Here is a 16,598-nt window from a genome sequence, read left to right as displayed (position 1 = left end):
ACTGGACCCTGGGTTGGAGGTGGGGACAGAGTGAAGACCCCACTGAGAGCCCCTGGAATAAGCCACACAGGTGGGACTAAGCCTTCTCTACTCCCACTTCAGCAATCTGGGTCCCCGACTCCTCCCCAGCTCTCTGGCTCACACCCGGGAGCAGGTGTGTGAGGGAAAGGGGTCCAATCTCCTTGAACTTAAGGTCTAGTCATGGGCCTCAGAGCTGGAAGGTTCCCAGTCTTCAGGCAGGCTCACTTAGAGTGGGGAAATAAATAGTGGCTCAGAGAGGTCAGGAGACCTCCCCAGGTTGCACAGCTGGGCTCTCACCAACCTGAACCTGACGGGGGGATACATCTCCGCAGGGGTGGTTCCAGATGTCAGGCTGGGTCGAGAGGCGCCCGAGGGCTCCCAGAGGCCCTCTTCAGAGCCATGTGGGCTTTGGCTGGGACCCCCAGGTTCCACGGGGCTTGTAAGGCTGGAGGAGGAGGAGGCTGGACTGCTCAGGCTCTCAGAGGCCCCAGGGGCTTCCGAGCTCAGGCTGGGGACTTCAGAACGATCTGGAATCAGAAGGGATAAAGCCTGTCTTGATCACTCCTCTGCATTCTTTGGCCTCGGGATCTATCACGGTTCTCTCCCCACTCCCCAACCCCATCTCCTTCTCCAGCATTCTCCTTCCGCTCCTCCCCATCATGCTTCAGCCTCATTCATCCACAGCATCATTCACGACAGCCAGGGCCACACTCTTTGGCTTCTGCTCACACCTTCTCCTCCATCTGGACTCTCCTACTCATCCCTCAGGCTCAGCGCGATGCTACCTCCACCAGGAAGCCTTCCTGAACCACCCCCACTCCCAACGGGACATGCTCCCTCCCTCCCCCGGACTTCCAGAACAAGCCTGTTCATTCATTCAACAAATAGTTCTTGAGACCAGCCAAGCACTGTGCCAGGTGCTGGAGAAATAGTGTCAACAAGACACTCCCAGTCCCCGTCCTTTTGGGGATTGACATTCTAGAGCACACTGGGCCTTATATTACAATGATTGCACTCCAGTTTTTCTCTCTCCCACCAGCGTAGCCCCCGAAGGACTCGAGACATGGTGGGTGCTCAGCAAATGTGTCTCTCTCTTTGTATTTAAGTGAAGCAGTGCACGGACCCGGGTTTCAATCCCATATCAGGGACTTATTAGCTGTGGGACTTTGGGCATCTCACTTAACATCTCCGTTCCTTTGCCTGTAGGGGTCGTAAGTCCTACCTGACAGTGGCTGTGAGGATGAGAAGGAGTAACACACGCACTCTTGCTCACTGCCCCCGCACACAGGAGGCCCTCAATGAAGGGTGTGATGAGCCTTGTAAGGACAGCCCACCATACCTCCACTGGCATGTCCCGCGCGTCCCTGGACCACAGTCCGAGAAGGGTTCTTCACTGGCAAGGGTGGGGGGCAGTCCTCACTCTGGCTCTGAGGGGCTGGTCCCAGACTGGCGAAGGTCTCATAAGTCTTGTTGCTGATGTCCAGCCTCCCACTGGCCCAGCGGACCTGGGCTGGGGGCTTCAGAGAGCAGCGCTGCCAGGGCAGAAGTGTGGGAGGGAGGACAGCCTGGTCCTCCAGTTCAGCCCTGCCTTCCCCATGCCAGGTCCCATCTGGTTCTTTCCTTCTTTTTTTTTTTTTTTTTGAGGAAGATTAGTCCCAAGCTAACATCCACTGCCAATCCTCCTCTTTTTTGCTGAGGAAGACTGGCCCTGAGCTAACATCGTGTCTATCTTCCTCTACTTTATATGTGGGATGCCTACCACAGCATGGCTTGCCAAGCAGTGCCATGTCCGCACCCGGGATCCAAACCGGCGAAAACCCTGGGCCACCGAAGTGGAACATGCGAACTTAACTGCTGCGCCACCGGGCCCACCCCTGCCTCTCTCCTTCTGCTGTCTAGAGGCCCAAGAGGCAGGGGCTGGGACCCACCTTCTCCTCCTCGTCCTCCTCACTGTCAGAGCCAGGCTCAGGGGAAATTCCCCAGGGGTAGTCCACGTGCAGAGGGAAGGCGAGGGTCCCAGCCTGGGCCTGCTCCAGCTGCCAGAAACAAAGGCTTGTTAGTTCAGGGGGTTGGGGGCTCAGCGGAGAGAAAGAAAGGGTCGGGGGCTCCCCCTTCCCTAGACCTTACCAGCTCCTCACATTCCTTGTGCTGCTTCTTCCTGGCTATGTCCAGAGCTGTTTCTCCTGCCTCGTTCACTGTGAGGGGTAAAGGCAGGGGTATTATGCTTCGAGGTTAAGATGGGCCTCTGGAGTCAGATTGTCTGAGTTGGAACCCTGGTTCTGCTACTTCCTAGCTGTGTCACCTTGGGCAAGTTACTTCACCTCTCTGGGCCTCAATTTTCGTCATCTATAAAACGAGTATAATACCTGTAATTACCTGATGTGGCTGTTGAGAGGATTAAGTGAGTTCATATGTGCAGAGCACTTAGCACATTATCAGGCACATGTTAAATAGTAAATAGTGGCTAGTATAATCATTATTATTCAGATTCGGCTAATATTTATTCTGTTAGGTACTTTCAGAAACATTATTTTATTTTATCCTTTCAGCATGCCTTCTAGGTCAGCAGGATTATTCCCATTTTACAGATGAGGAAGCTGAGGTTCAAGAGATGAACAGACAAACCCCACAGTCACAGAGGTGGTCCGAGGCAAGCCAGGATTAGAAGGCACGTCTGTCTGCCAAGTCCACGCTTGTGACCCGTGCTCTCCGTCAGGGAAGAAGGAGGAAGTCCCACAGGAGGGGCGGTGGGGAAGGGGAGTCTGACGGAGCCCCACCTGAGCCAGCGGCCGCCCTCCCTTTCAGCAGCAGCTTCAGGCAGTCGGGCTGGTTGTAGAGAGCAGCATAGTGCAGGGCACTGTTCCCATCAGCAGCCTTGGCATCCAGGTGACCACTGTGCGTGGGGGGGTCAGGGAGGGAGGAAGGGAACAGACAGGTGAGGGGGTCAAGGTCAGGGGGAAAAGGAGGGAGAGGAGAGGAGGGCGGAGAGTGGGAGAAGAGGGAGGAGGGGGCAGCGTGAGGAGGTGGACAGGCGGGCAGGGGCGTTCTCACCCATTCTGGATGATGAAATCCACCAGGGGCAGGGAGGCCTGGCTGGCGACTCTGACAGCCAAGTGCAGGGCGAGCTCTCCAGGTGCCTGAATACACGTCCACACCTCTGAGTTTACCCCCAGTTCGTCTGCCCTCAACCCGATACTACCCTTTTGAACCCTTGCTGCCCCTCACTCCTCTGGATAGGCAGCTGCCAGAACTGCGGAGAGCTGAGACAGGCTGGGGGAGCCTCGAGTTAGGGAGGAGGGTGAAAGACCATTCCTTCCTAGCTTCCTTCAGTGGCTCTGCCTCCTGTGCCCGCAGGAGAAGGTGTTTCCCAAACTTGGTTCTTGGCCCTGGGCTTCCTCTCTCCCTGCCCGCTGAGACCTCAGCTAACCTCATGCTCTCAGCCATCACTCAGGTGTAGGCTGTTCCAAATTCTTACCTCCCCTACACGCTGCACCCGCACTGCCCACTGGACAGCCCCACCAAGATGTCAAACAGAAGCTCAAAGACATGACATCCAATTTTTGACGTCTAATCAGTCAGCAACTCCTGTTGACTTAATCTTTCAAATGTCTCTGATCGCCTTTCCCCTCCTCGGCTCACAGATGTTCCTGGAAATCGCAATGCAGTGGCCTTCCCTGATCTAACCTGACCCACCCTTACCCATTTCTAAGGCTATTCAAGGAAAAAAAAATGACACTAACATTCATGGCACACATATTACGCACCAGGCCGTTTACATACATGACTTAATTCCCACTTCAGCACTCTAGGTGTTATCATTAACCTCTTTTACAGATGAGAAAATGAGACTCAGAGAAGTTAAGTAACCTGCTCAGGATCACACAGCTAGGAAAAGACAGAGCCAGGATTCTGGCCCAGGGCTGCCTGACTGAAGCTGTGTTCTCTCCCATTTACCCCTCTGATGGTGGGGTTTGAGCAGCTGTCAGGGGTGGGGCAGAGGGGAGTAGTAGCTGGTTCTGGAGGAGGACTGGGGAGTATGCGAGTTCCGGTGGGTTTTCAGTGGCCCTTCGAGGTGGTTCTCACCTGCCCCTCAGGCCCAGGCAGCAGCTGTCCGAAGTCCTGCCCATTAGCAAAGGCCTCCAGCACCGACAGGAGGTCCCGGTTGCAAATGGCCATCCAGAGTCTCTGGGGCTCGGGTGTGGAGCGCCGGGCAAACCTGTGTTCCACATACTTGGCCACGATGTAGTCCCTGCGGGCGCTCCTGCCAAAACAGACAGGGGATCTCAGAGCAAGGGCCGTCTCCACCCAGCTGACCCGGGGACCCATCCCACAGGAGACAGGATCCCCTCTTCCCAGAACCTGTCCTGGACTCTTCCAGATCTGAGGCTCCCCTCCCCCCCAGAATTCTGGTCCAAGATCTTTCTGAGACCCTAGGAGCTGGGGAAGCAGAATCCCCCAGCCAAGACGCCCGCCATCTGAGAGTCCCCTTACATGTCACTCTCAGCAGACGGTTTAGGGCCGCCGTGTGAGGGCAGCTGGGCCTCCATGACCTCATTGAAGCGTGTGTTTCCGATGTTCAAGGCCAGCTGGGGTTGCGGGAACGCGGTGGTGGTAAGGGCGGGTGGTTGGGACAGCGGCCCCTGGAGGACCGAGCCTCCAGAGGTCCCGCCCCCCAGCTTTCCTCCGGGCCCAGGCCCCGCCCCTGATCAGCCCCTTTCTGGCTCCTCTGGATCCCGCGCCACCTTGGCCCAGCCCCACCCGACCCACAGGCTCTGGCCGAGCCGTCGGGAAGCCCCGCCCCCGATCGAACCACGCCCCGAGCCCCCCTCTGGCCCCGCCCTGCCCTCACCAGCAACTCGGAGGGGCCCAGCAGGTCCAGGGTGAGGGACTGCATGCGCGAGAAGCGCACGCCCAGCTCGCGGTGGACGCCGGAGCACTGGATGCAGGTGAGCACGCCCAGGTTGGTGCTGAGCCACGTGGGGTCTGCAAAGACGAGCAGCTCGTGCCTGGCGGTGCGGCCCTCCCCTCGGCGCCCACCTCCCGCCTCGCCCCGCCCACCGGCCCCACCTGCTGCCCCGCAGTCGCAGCACTGGCCGTTCCCGGGCCTGCTCTTCACCTCGGCGATGAGCAGCTTGGTGAGGTCCTGGGGCTCCCCGTCCAGCCCGGCGCCCCCCCAGGGCCCCGGGCCGCCGCCGGGCTCCCCGAGGAAGGCACTGCTCAAGGCTTCGTCCTTACTGTTCTGCAGCACGGACACCCACCTGCGGAGAGTGTGCGGGCAGGCGTGGGGGTCACACCCGCGGCGGTGGGCTCCTGTTTCAGGCCCAGAGGCTGGGGCTTAGATGAGGCTCCCCTGCCCCCACCCCCAGGCTGGCCGCGGGGGGCACTCACGCCTCACACTCGTGTTCGTCCTCCGCCTGGAAGTGGTACGTCCTGTTGTCTGTGGGGCGAGGGGGGCATGTGTGGCCCACAGACATCCTGCTGGCCTTCCCTGCACCCGGGGAGCCCTCACCCCCACCACTGGATCCGGACGGAGCTTTTGTCCCTGTGGGGCCAAGCTCTGCCAAGCTGGGAGTGGGGAGGGTAATGACAGTGGCCAGCAGAGGGGGCAGTTTCTCAGAAGTTACTGCCAAAGCAGGATCCCAAGGCCTTCTGTGTGCAGCCCAAGTCCCAGGGTCAAGGGGCTCTCCCAGGGCACAGGACCCCACTCAGCTCAGAGGCAGGGTATCCTCTGAACCTACGGCCACCACCACTCTGGGCCCCACAGCCTCCTGTCTGGTCTCCCTGCCCCCCATCTCTCGCCCTCCCCCAGCCTGTTCCAGCTGCCAGGTTGTTGTACCTAAATTTCTGCTCTGATCAAGCCACTCCCTTGCTCCAAGACCCCCTGTGGCTCCCTATTGCCAGGAAAGAAGGGCCAAACTTTTAAGAGGCATTTCCAGGGCTCATGTCTCACTACTCTTGTGTGAACCCTGCACTCTGGCCAAACTGGCCGAACCCACTCTCCTGCTTCCATGCCTTTCCTCATGCCAGTCCTGTCTCCTGAAACGTCCTCCCCCAGACTCTCCGTTCTGTGTCCTTCAAGGCCAAACTCAAATGCTCCTCTGAGCAGCCGTTCCTGACTCCCCACCACAGGGCGGGCCTTCCCTCTCATCTCTGACAGCGTCACATCTGCACCTCCCTTCTGGATGCTCCCCATCAGCTTGCAGTCCTGGTCCCCACATGACACCCCTGTCAGAGCTCCCCGAGGACCAGGCCTCACTCTTTCTCAGCCTGTGCCGGCCCCCATGTAAAGCCTGTCACCAAAGTCTCCAAAGGATAAAAACTGGAAATTTTAAAGTAATAATTTTGAAAGCCAAATTACCCAAATCCATTCAAATATGTCTTACAGAAATAACCAGATTGCATGTGGGATGTGGGTGCGTTTTAATGTTTCAGGTGACATGAGGTGAAGCCTCTAGAAGACTGTGCAGGGGCGTTTCAGGCCTTCAGGAGCAGCCGTTTATAAACATGTGTGGAAGTGGACACAGGCCCTGAGGGAAGCCTCCGGGAGCGGACAGGTCTCTGAGAGAAGAGTTGGGGGAGGGGCAGGGACCACTCACGGGTCACCAGGTCGAAGCACTTCTTCTCCTCGGGGTTGGGCCTCACTTGGCACGTCAGCAGGGTCAGCTTCACTGGGGGCCGGTTTATCTGTGAGAAGTTGTGGGGGAGGATGTACACGTCCCCCTCTGGGCCTGCCAAACTCTGATCGCAATCTGTTTAATGGCATGCTAATCCTGTTCCAGTTTACGGCTCCCCCCTCCCAGGACCTCAAAGATGTGGAGGGTGGGCCAAGACGAGGTTGGGGGCTTTGGGTCCCCTCCTTCCTCCCACCCAGGGGGTCTCCAGCTCCCTGGATCCAGGTCGAGGGCTAATCTTGGAGGGAGGGCTCGACACTGCTCAGGACACAGAGGAGTGGACCGGTCGAGGCCGCACGCCAGGCCTCACCGTGCTGTGTGAGATGGTCAGGCAGCCGTACTTGACTCCGCACTTCCTTTTCTGCCAGACTCTTCGAATTCTAAGGCCAGAGGGATAGAGAGATGGTGATGGGAGCCTCATGCCTAATCCCCCTGAATCAGAGAAGAGAGTCCTGGACCAGGCCCCCAGCCCCACCTGCATGACCTCCTGCCACACCTCTCACCTCTCCTGTGCCCTGACTCGGACACCCCTCACTTTCTGGGGCTGCCTGATGATGGAGGAGACACAGCCCTCTCCTTAGGAAGCTCCTAGTCTGATGGAGGGAACACAGCCCTGCCGGCTGGGAATCCTTATTCTAAAGGAGACCATGTGACCTTGGTCCCCTGAGAGCTTCTGGTCTGATGGAGGAGACAGCTCTCAACCTTAGGGGCCTCCTAGTCTGAGAGGGGAAAGAGGCGCTTGACCGCAACAGATGAATATAGGTAAAAACAAAGCAGGGTAAATATTGAAACCCTGAAAATAAAATTAGCAAATCCATGATCCAAAGCTCTTAGAGGTCCCTATTAACTGGTTAACAAAGTTATTTTTCTGTGATAAAAACGGATATGTAGAAACATGAACGCGTCCATAGGGCCTGTGCATTTCACGGACTGATTTTTTTATACCAGGGAGCAAGGCACAGTCCACGCTTTCATGTCCAGGCATATTCAGCATATTGGAGAGGTTAGGCGCGGGGCGTGGAGACTGGCTGGGGCATGGTGAGTCTGCAGCGAGGGTTAGCTGCTGCTATTCTCCTTCAAGAAGAACCAGTGACTTTCAGCAGAGGTTCATGGGCCCAGGCTTCTGATAATTTTGCATTGCCAGAGTGGACAGTCCTGGAGCCCTCAGGGTCTACACAAATGATAAGAACAGCCCCTTTGGGCAGTTCCCCCAACCCTGTCATTTACTGGCTGTGCGACTTTGGGCAAGTTACTTCAGCTCTCTGAGTCACTTACCCATCACTTTTCTTGTACAGAAAGCCCACCTTCTCCGTCCCAAACTGCTTGTTGCCTTGGTGCTGGTGGATGCTGTAGCCACCTCCTGAATTCTTCCGGCTCAGGTTCTCCTGTTCCTCAGACATGCAAAGGAGACCTCAGGGCGTCTGGGTGGGAAGAACCCCATTCTGCAGGAGTGTCACCCCGGGAGCCTTCTCAAGGGGACGCTGTGGGGTCTTCCTTTTCTCCCTCCCTCCGTGGTGGGCCTCAGGGGAGGGCACTTGCTTTGGGATGACTCAGGGGCTGACCTCTCTGCTCTCCAGCTGCAGCGTCCCCCGGAGGGAGTCCCGGAGCTGGGTCAACTTCTGGAGCTCCTCCTCCTGGGCTTGACGCAGCTATGGGACAGAGGGCAGCACCCCATCATCAGCCAGCAGACGTGCCAGGTGCACAGCCCGGACCCAGAGTTGCAGAGCAGTAGCCTCGCTCTTTGGGCGGGAGCCAACTCTTCGACACCCCAGATTCTCCCGGAAGGACAAGGGACTTGACCCCATGCCCAAGGTTGAGGCCCGACTTACTGCATGCACTGAGGCCGCCAGTTTCTCGATGAAGGGGGACAAGCTCTGAGCAGCCTTCCAGCCATCTTGGAAAAAGCTAAGAGGTGTGAGGCCAAACAAGGGACCAGAAAGAGATGCAAATGAGAGAAGTGTGGGAGAAGGTGCTCTAAGGATCACAGGGCACCTGGGGGCAGTAGAGTCTGACGGTCAAGAGCAGGCACTCGGAGTCAGAGTGTCTGGGTCCAAACTCCACTTACTAGCCGTGTGATCTTAGTAAATCTAAGCCTCAGTTTTCTCATCTGTAAAATGGGGATAATAACAGTACCTGTTCACAGGGGTGTTGGGGGACTAAGATCAAGTGTGTAAGGTACTTAGTGCCTGATAAAGAGGAGCTGTACAACGCATCACCAACAGGGGACAGACACACACAGTCCTTGAAGGTCTGCCAGGCCCTGGCCCTGGGCCTTGTTCTGTGTTGCCTGAGGGTTAAGGGGCGAGGGACGGTGGCGTTGGGGTGGGGACACGGGGAGAGACCTACTTGTGCTGGGCGTGGAAGAACTTGATGAGGCTCTGCAGGAAGTCGGGACCTTGCTTCATCTGGCTCTCCCCAGCTTTGAGCAGATACTGGGGGAAGGGCAGGGCAAGATGTGTGACGTGAGCAGAAGCTGAATCCAGGGACGAGGGGCTGCAGTCCCCATCCTGGGCTCCGCCTCTTGGCCATGACTGAACCTTGGTGACATCTCAAGGGCCATCCGGCCAGGACCTGAGCTGAGTCTGTGCCTGGGCCCCGGGGCTTCAGGAGAGGCAGGCAGGCAGACACATCCCAGCCACCCTCCCCCTGGAGCACTCCTTACCTCACACATGTGCAGCTGGAAAACACGCCGCTCTCTCTGCGTGTCCTGGGCCACCTCCCCAGGGCTCCCTCCTGTCACCCTGGCACGGTCCCTCTCCTTCTCCAGCCTGGCCCTAGGCCCCAAGAAAAGAGAGGGCTGAACAACGCCCACCAGCCCCTTCACGTCCTACCATCCCTATGTGCTCCTCTCTGCACAGCCACACGAGAGTGAGGGGCGCTCCTGGGTGCCAGCCGTGTGGTGGGTTGGCATACAATGGTGAACAAGGAAGATTCAGGGAATCCACAGGCTGGTTGGAGAGAAAGACGTGGATCAAATCACAGCTGTGAAGAGAGCGATGGGAGATTACATGGGGGACCTCATCCGGCTGCTCAGGAAGTGATGTTTGAGTGGGATCTGAAGTCTGAGAAGTTGCCTTGGAGGAAGCTAGGGCTGGGTGGGAGGATCAGAGCATGTGACAGCGGCCAGAGGCAGGAGGGATCAGGGCTCTAGGAGAAATGGAGAGGGAGGGGTTCCAGGTGAGGTAAAGAGGGGCCAGACCATGCAGGGCCTAATTCAGACCATGCTGAGGTTCTTGGTCTTCATCCCAACAGTGATGGGAAGGAGTGAAGGTTTTTATGGGGGGAGGGGATGCGCTCACATAAGGGTCAGCTGGGATTTGGGGTGACAATTCTGATTTTGCTGGAAGGGATTTAGGACCCTGTGGGTTAGAAGACCACAAAGTGCCTTCACTCTTCTGAGCCATGGAACTCCCCATTTAAAGCTTACAAAACCTTTGTTCTTTTCTTTTAAATGAAAACAGAAACTGCTTCCCATCCTTGTAGCTGAGAGAAACCTGGGCCTTCCCCCTGCGGATCTCAAGGGTTGGCTGTTTTCCCTCTTTAGGGATGGGTGGAACTGTGTGAATGGTTTCCTGGAAATCCCACGCCCATCAGATCACCCACTCCCAGCCAGGAGAGTATTTCCACATCAAGGCTGGGCGCATGTGACCATGAATCCTGTGTAAAGGAGACGTCTTGCTCAATAGCTTTGCTCCCAAATGGGAGCCGGCCCTCAGCAGAGAAGACAGACGTGGGATACATCATGGGCTGCGTTACTTTCCCTCTTTGGGTCTCCCCATCTGGAAAAGGGGGCTCTTTATCTGTTCCCAGATGAGAGAAAGTATGCAAAAGACTTAGCACGGAGAAGACACTACAGCTATTATTACAGCCCCTCGAGGCCTCAGCCTTCCCACCTGTAAACTGAGGACGCAGTGGCCTAGACTGAGTTCTCAGGCCCCTTCTGCCTCTAAAGTCTCGGGTCCCACTGAGGTCAGACGTCTGGGACAGAGTTTACCCACAGCATCTGTCCCTGGAGACCTGTGGAGCAGTTTCTCGACCTTGGAACTACAGATAATTGACCAGATGATTCTTTAATGTGGGGGCCGCTCTGTGGATAGAGGATGTTTGGCAGCATCCCTGACCTCTACCCGCTAGATGCCAGTAGCATCTCCCCGGTCGTGACAACCAGAAATGTCTCCTGGGGGGAGGGTGGAGTGCAAAACGGCCCCTGCGTGAGAACTACTGCTCTAGAGCAGGGCACTGCAGGCTTTTGTTTTTCTTTTCTCAGAAGCTATTTTTCAATTCCCTAAAGCTTTATGATACCCCAGGAGGGAGTCTGTGGCAGGGTGGTGGAGTTAGGGTGGGGACTGACCCTGTGAACCGGGCCTGGGAGTCAGCACTGATGCTTTTTCTGGGATCTGAAGATGAGCAGCAGGGTGAGAGGCAGTGGCTAGGCTGGGTGTTAGCAACAACGAGCCTGGCAGCTTGCAAAGGAGGGCAGGAGACTGAGTGGGCAGAGCAGCTGGGAGCGGGCGGGGAATCTTCCGTACACATTGTTACCATATCTTTCAATAGTGAAAAATGAAAAATAAGCTACATGTCTATCCATAGGAAGCAGTTTAATAAATTATGCTATGTCCATATATAGGAATACTATACAGCTGTTAAAAAGGATGAGGAAGATCTCTCTCTCTATTGACATGGAAAGATGTCTGCTTCAGAATAAATGGACAGAAAGGAAGCCACAATGTAGTACAGTGGCTAGAAATGTGGATTCTGAATTTGAATGGCAGCTCCCTCACTTAACCTTTCTAAATCTAAGCTTCAGTTTCCCCATTTCAAAATGAGACTTGATACTGCCTAGTTCTCAGATGACATAATGCATGGGAAACATTTAATATAGTCCATGGCATATGGTAAGCCCTCAATAAATGGCAGGATTATGATGATAATAATGATACTGATGATTATAGTAAGAACGGTTGGTGATCCCTTTAGATAATTTTTTTTTAGCATACAGTACTTCTTTATTTATTTAATATTTTTTATACAGGGTCTAGTGGAGATTAAAGGACAGAAGCTATTTAGCTCAGGATGAAGATAAGCTTGGAAGCTATCCATGGCTTTGTGAATTACCCTATTTCTGTCCCTCAGCCTCGGCTATGGTAATTTACAGAGATTTACCCTACAAAGTCTGACACAGTCACCTGATGTGACACCCCTCAAACTAATAGCTGGGGAGTGCTTTTTATTCCACCACGCACCCCAGCCCAGAAAACAGCAAGTCCCATTCCCTCCCTGTCTCCAAGGATCACCGACGTTTTGTAAACATTTCATATGTTAGGAATATTCTGATTTCCTTTGAATGGAGTTGCAGCAGAAGGAGCGAAATGAAATAGGGGGTGAAAAGCGCTGAAATGCTGGTTACTAAGAAGACCGAGCTGAGCGGAGAAAGGGCTACAGCAGCAGTCTGATGCTATTCAGGAGACGGAACAGGGACTCCGGGGCAGTGAGGAGGCGAGGGAGGGGGGAGACGGGAGAGGAAAGGAAGCAAAGCCAATCTCGCACCTGCCAACCTGACACCATGGCATCCTGCGATGCCTGTTCTGACCACCCCTCCTGCCTTTCCTGCCAACTACCTGCCTTTTCTGCCAGCTCCGTGCTGACACTTCCATTAGGGCACAATTACTTTGCATTTTCATTATTTCTTGACCCACCTCTCTTCTTGCTTACAAACCAGTGGGACCCACTAAGGCAGGGGTTATGGTGGTCTTTTCCTCACTACTTACCTATAAATTTGGGATCTTAACAGTGCCTTCCCCTGCCTAGGGGAATAAATCTGATAACAGATGTAAAGAACTTATCAGAGTGCCTGGAGAAAGGAAGGTCTCAAGTAAGTACAAGTACTAGCTGCTATTATTACTAATTATTGTTTTGAAGCACTAATTTTGTGCTGGGTGCTCTCCTAGACCTGTCACACGCTAAAGGGATAACCCGTGAGGCAGGATCATTCCCGACTTTACAAGAAGGAGCCATTTGTCCAAGGCACACAGCTAGTTAGTGCTGGAGGCAGGATCTGAACCCAGATCTGTCTGAGGCTAGCGCCCTGGGGACGGAGGGCACTGGTAACTAACCCCACCGCTCAGATTTGTTCCATCCCTCCTCCCCTGCCTGGTTCCCCCAGCTGGGGACGCTCACAGTGTCTTTTCTGATGGATCACAGTCAAGGACTATTTTACAGAAGAGGAAAGTGAGACCCAGAGAAAGGACATGACGGCCTAAGATCCCAAGCTGGTCCGGGGAAACGCTAGGAGCAGAGGTCTCAGGGCCTGCCTCTCAGCCCCTTGCTGAGTTATTCTGGTCCCAGTTTTGGCTCAGAAAGATGGCCAATAAATACCTGCTGAACTGCCCTGCCAGGCGCTTTATATGCTGTACTGTTTCATCCCCACATCAACGCTACGAGGTATCACTGGCCCCATTTTCCATTAGAGGAAACAGACCTGCACATGGAACAGCCTAGATAAACCAGGCCTCTGCACAGGTTCTGGGATGCCGTTCTCAGCAGCCCCAGGTAGAGAGGGGAGCCCTCCTCCTATATGAATGACTAGTGGGTGCAACTCCTGGTGGTATCCCACAGATGCTATCAGGGCCCTGGGCCCTTCCAGCTGCTGCCCAGACCAGTTTGGTAAGAATGAGGCAGAATCACACAGCCATTCATGGCTCACCAATAGCTAGCTATACCTGGAGCCCTCACAAAAAGAATGTACAGACACCTATGCCAGGACATGTAGCTCAACCTATGTAACATGCACGGCTGGAGCAAGGAGACCATGTAGCATGGCAGGAAAAGCACTGGACCCAGAAGCCCTGGGTTCTAGCTCCAGGCCCTGTCGATAACTCCTGAATAACCTCAGCCAAGCCCCTTTCCCCATCAATTACACAGAGTTCTTGTCTTTAAATGAAACCTGACAGGGAAGATCAATACGTAGATCTGGGAAAAGCAGAGCTGCTTGGGGAAGGTCAGCAGGGTGGGGCTGAGTCTTTCCACATGGTAGATGATGATCTGAAAGGCTAAGGGCTTAGTCTGGGTAACTCAGGGGGAGGAAGGCCATGGGACCCCACATCAAATCAGAAGAGAGAGCTAGCCTGCCGGTCCACACCTTGCCACAGGCCTCTGAGAGCAGAGGCCACGCCCATCACAGCTCCCACTGCCTCCACGGCAGGATCTAGATCCCCAGCTGGAGAATGGATGGAGATGCTGGTGGGGGGAGAGATCATGGCTTTCCTCTAGACTCGGGGAGGGGGGTCCCCGTGGCTCTCGGAGCTTGAGGAACAATAAAGCTCCAGGATCTACTTCTTGGGATGGATCCTACAGAAACAGTTATGGATGGGAGCAAAGATTCAGTTCCAAGGATGCTTCCCCAGAGAGAGGGGTGGACTCAATACATTACGGCTTCTGCATACGCTGGCACACGGTGCACCCATTTAAGTGACATTGTAGAAGAATATGTAATGATGTAGAGATGGTCACGATGTATTTGTAGGTAAAAAAACCCAAGTATGATTATTACTTGAGTTTTGTAAAAATATTTCTTTCTGTATAGAAAAATAACTAGAAAGGTGTTAATACTTTAGGCTTGGAAATGAAAGATTTTCCTCCTAGTTTTTGGTGGTTTCCCCTCCCCCCACTTTTTACAGTGCTACCCACACTACGTGAAAAACTTCCAACGACACAGAAGTACTAGCTTTTCCCCACAAGACCCCCCCCCCGGCTAAGGATAATAGAATTGTTTCTTCTTTTACGTCTCCATATTTTCTAAGTTATTCATAATGAACACATAGTGCTTTTGCAAAACGTAAGAGAAAATAAAGTTTTACGAAGAATAGCAAGCAGTGCTCCGAGATACGGTTGGCCGGGCTGGGCCCTGGCAGAGGGCTGGGGCTGGGACCTGAACAGAGTCTAGAGGACAGAGGCAAGGAGGCTCTGCTCAGGCGCAGTTGGTCACTGGGTGCCCGAGGCTCCTTCTGTCCCTGTGAAGTCCCAGTAGCTGGTGGGAGATCTGGAGTATCCTGTGCACACAAGAGGCCTGGGTAGGACATCCACTCCCTTTCCTCATCTATGTCCCTCTCAATGTTTAGAGATATCACCTGGTACTGCAGAAAGAGGATCAAGGAACGTGAACCCCAGCTCTGCCTCTGCCTAGCTGTGTGGCCTGGGGCAAATGAGTTAACCTCTCTGAGCCTCCAATTCCTGCTCTGATAATTGGGATACTAATACTTCCCTCACAGGGCTGGGTGTTTGTGAGGATTAAGTGACCAGCACATGGAGGTGTCCAGTAAATTGTAGCTCCTGTCTGTCTCTCTACCCATGTCTGGCACCACCAAGCAGATGGGTCTCTGAGAGCAGCATCCTGAGGTCCCTTCACGAGTGCTCCCCTTTGATGGTCTCGTGGTCCAGCCCCCAGATTCCCATCAGGCCTGGGCAGAAACCACCCCCCGTAGGTGCCTCTAGAGATCGAGATGTGCCATGCACTTAGGGGCAACGCGTCCTGGCAGCATTTAGATTCTTCCCGACATCCCGCCTCTTGCTGCAACACAAGCACCGTTCTCCTGGACAAACCACCTGGCCGCAGCCACTTACATTTTGGCTTCGTAGTCCTTCCATGCCTTCTCCAGCTGCTTTTTGGAATCCTGTGGTTTAAAAAGAACAATTTGCCCAAAGGGGCGCTTGGAGCCTGAAATCAACAGCGCACTTTGCACAGTTACCCTGTACCCTGTGCTTGCATGCTCCCCTCTGCTGCTCAGAGCCATACTCCAGCCAACCCCTGCCCCAACAGCCCTGCCTGCAAACCTGACCCCAACAATAGACCCAACTGACCCCACTTCTCAGGGCTGAGCCCCTCCTCCCACCTGACCCTCTCCCACAGTTGCCAAGAATCAGTCAGACTGGTGGGCCCGGGACTGGGGTGTGGGGAGATTTTTGGGATCTGCCCTGAATTCCCTCCCTCAGAAGATGGAGATCACCATGAGGATGAGGATGGGAGGATGAAGGTCCTCCCTAACTTTACCCCACCATTCTCCTGCCGGGCACTAGACCGTCCTCTCAATAGGAAGGGTGCACAGAGAGACTAAGAAGTCTGCCGAAGGCTGCACAGCAAGCCAGTGAGACCCAGCTGGTCCCTGGCCTCATTCGCCTGGGCCTCATTCAGCTGGGCTGCGCACACCCTTCAGAACAGCCCCGACTTCCAAGGTGCCCCAGTCAGCTGGGTGGGAGAGCTGCTGGTCTGGTTTGGGTGGTTCCCCGCCTGGGGCAAGGAGGGAAGCCTCTGTGGGGAGGACAGCTCCTCCCCTGGGCATTCTGGGGTGGACTTCCCAGGGAGATTACTCTGTCGTCTTCTTTGAGCTCTGTCTGCCTCGAGCCAGGCTGCCAGGTGCAGAGGGAGCAGCCAGGTGTGGGAGTCCCGGAGCCCACACTGGCTTCTCTGCCAACCGGCTGTGTAAACTGAGAGCAGGTTACCCTCTGAGCCTCAGTTTCCTCAGCTGCAAGATGGGCACGAGAGTACCTACAGAACCCGCCTCACAGGGGTGTTGTCAGAAGTACATACGGGCCCTGGCCGACAGTAGTTCAGCTACCCTAAGGCTGACCCCAGAGCCAGGTGGTCCTGTGCTTCCAAGGGTCAGCAGTATGGGGTCAGCACTCCCACTGTACCAGCCATTCTCAGCCCAGCCCTGCCTCCCCTCTGGTCTCCTGCCCGCCCCCTTCTCGCTCCATCCTACCACCTCTGGGCACCCCTGCTTCCCGCATGGAGACTCACCTGTCGCCCATCCCTCAGCTGCCCCTTCAACAGACTGTCCAGGGGGAAAGAGACAATGTTGTTCAAGTTCTGAACCTGGAAAAAGCAGAGACCCCCATACCCCACCTTGGGTG

At 55.0% G+C, this 16,598-nt stretch overlaps 1 protein-coding gene across 2 annotated transcripts in view; it reads right to left on the bottom strand.

Annotated features, from left to right (window-relative positions):
* ASAP3 (ArfGAP with SH3 domain, ankyrin repeat and PH domain 3) overlaps positions 1–16,598 on the bottom strand; it is a 44,463-nt gene that overhangs the window by 2,669 nt on the left and 25,196 nt on the right. For both annotated transcript variants that reach the window (XM_070260739.1, XM_070260740.1), the window contains 20 exons: positions 16,486–16,560; positions 15,312–15,361; positions 9,355–9,466; positions 9,039–9,124; positions 8,522–8,597; positions 8,255–8,341; positions 7,968–8,077; positions 7,003–7,072; positions 6,618–6,705; positions 5,410–5,458; positions 5,089–5,279; positions 4,871–5,004; positions 4,513–4,607; positions 4,105–4,282; positions 3,073–3,158; positions 2,799–2,914; positions 2,149–2,216; positions 1,950–2,057; positions 1,361–1,553; positions 323–548 (listed from right to left, as the gene is read on the bottom strand). In XM_070260739.1, coding sequence (XP_070116840.1) covers positions 323–548; positions 1,361–1,553; positions 1,950–2,057; positions 2,149–2,216; positions 2,799–2,914; positions 3,073–3,158; positions 4,105–4,282; positions 4,513–4,607; positions 4,871–5,004; positions 5,089–5,279; positions 5,410–5,458; positions 6,618–6,705; positions 7,003–7,072; positions 7,968–8,077; positions 8,255–8,341; positions 8,522–8,597; positions 9,039–9,124; positions 9,355–9,466; positions 15,312–15,361; positions 16,486–16,560 — 2,198 coding nt within the window. The remainder of the gene's footprint in view (positions 1–322; positions 549–1,360; positions 1,554–1,949; positions 2,058–2,148; positions 2,217–2,798; positions 2,915–3,072; positions 3,159–4,104; positions 4,283–4,512; positions 4,608–4,870; positions 5,005–5,088; positions 5,280–5,409; positions 5,459–6,617; positions 6,706–7,002; positions 7,073–7,967; positions 8,078–8,254; positions 8,342–8,521; positions 8,598–9,038; positions 9,125–9,354; positions 9,467–15,311; positions 15,362–16,485; positions 16,561–16,598) is intronic.

This window comes from Equus caballus, chromosome 2 (assembly GCF_041296265.1).
Source record: "Equus caballus isolate H_3958 breed thoroughbred chromosome 2, TB-T2T, whole genome shotgun sequence".
NCBI classification, from domain to species: Eukaryota; Metazoa; Chordata; class Mammalia; order Perissodactyla; family Equidae; genus Equus; species Equus caballus.
The sequence above is the reverse complement of the archived record's forward strand: the minus strand, read 5'-3'. Positions and strand labels throughout refer to the sequence as shown.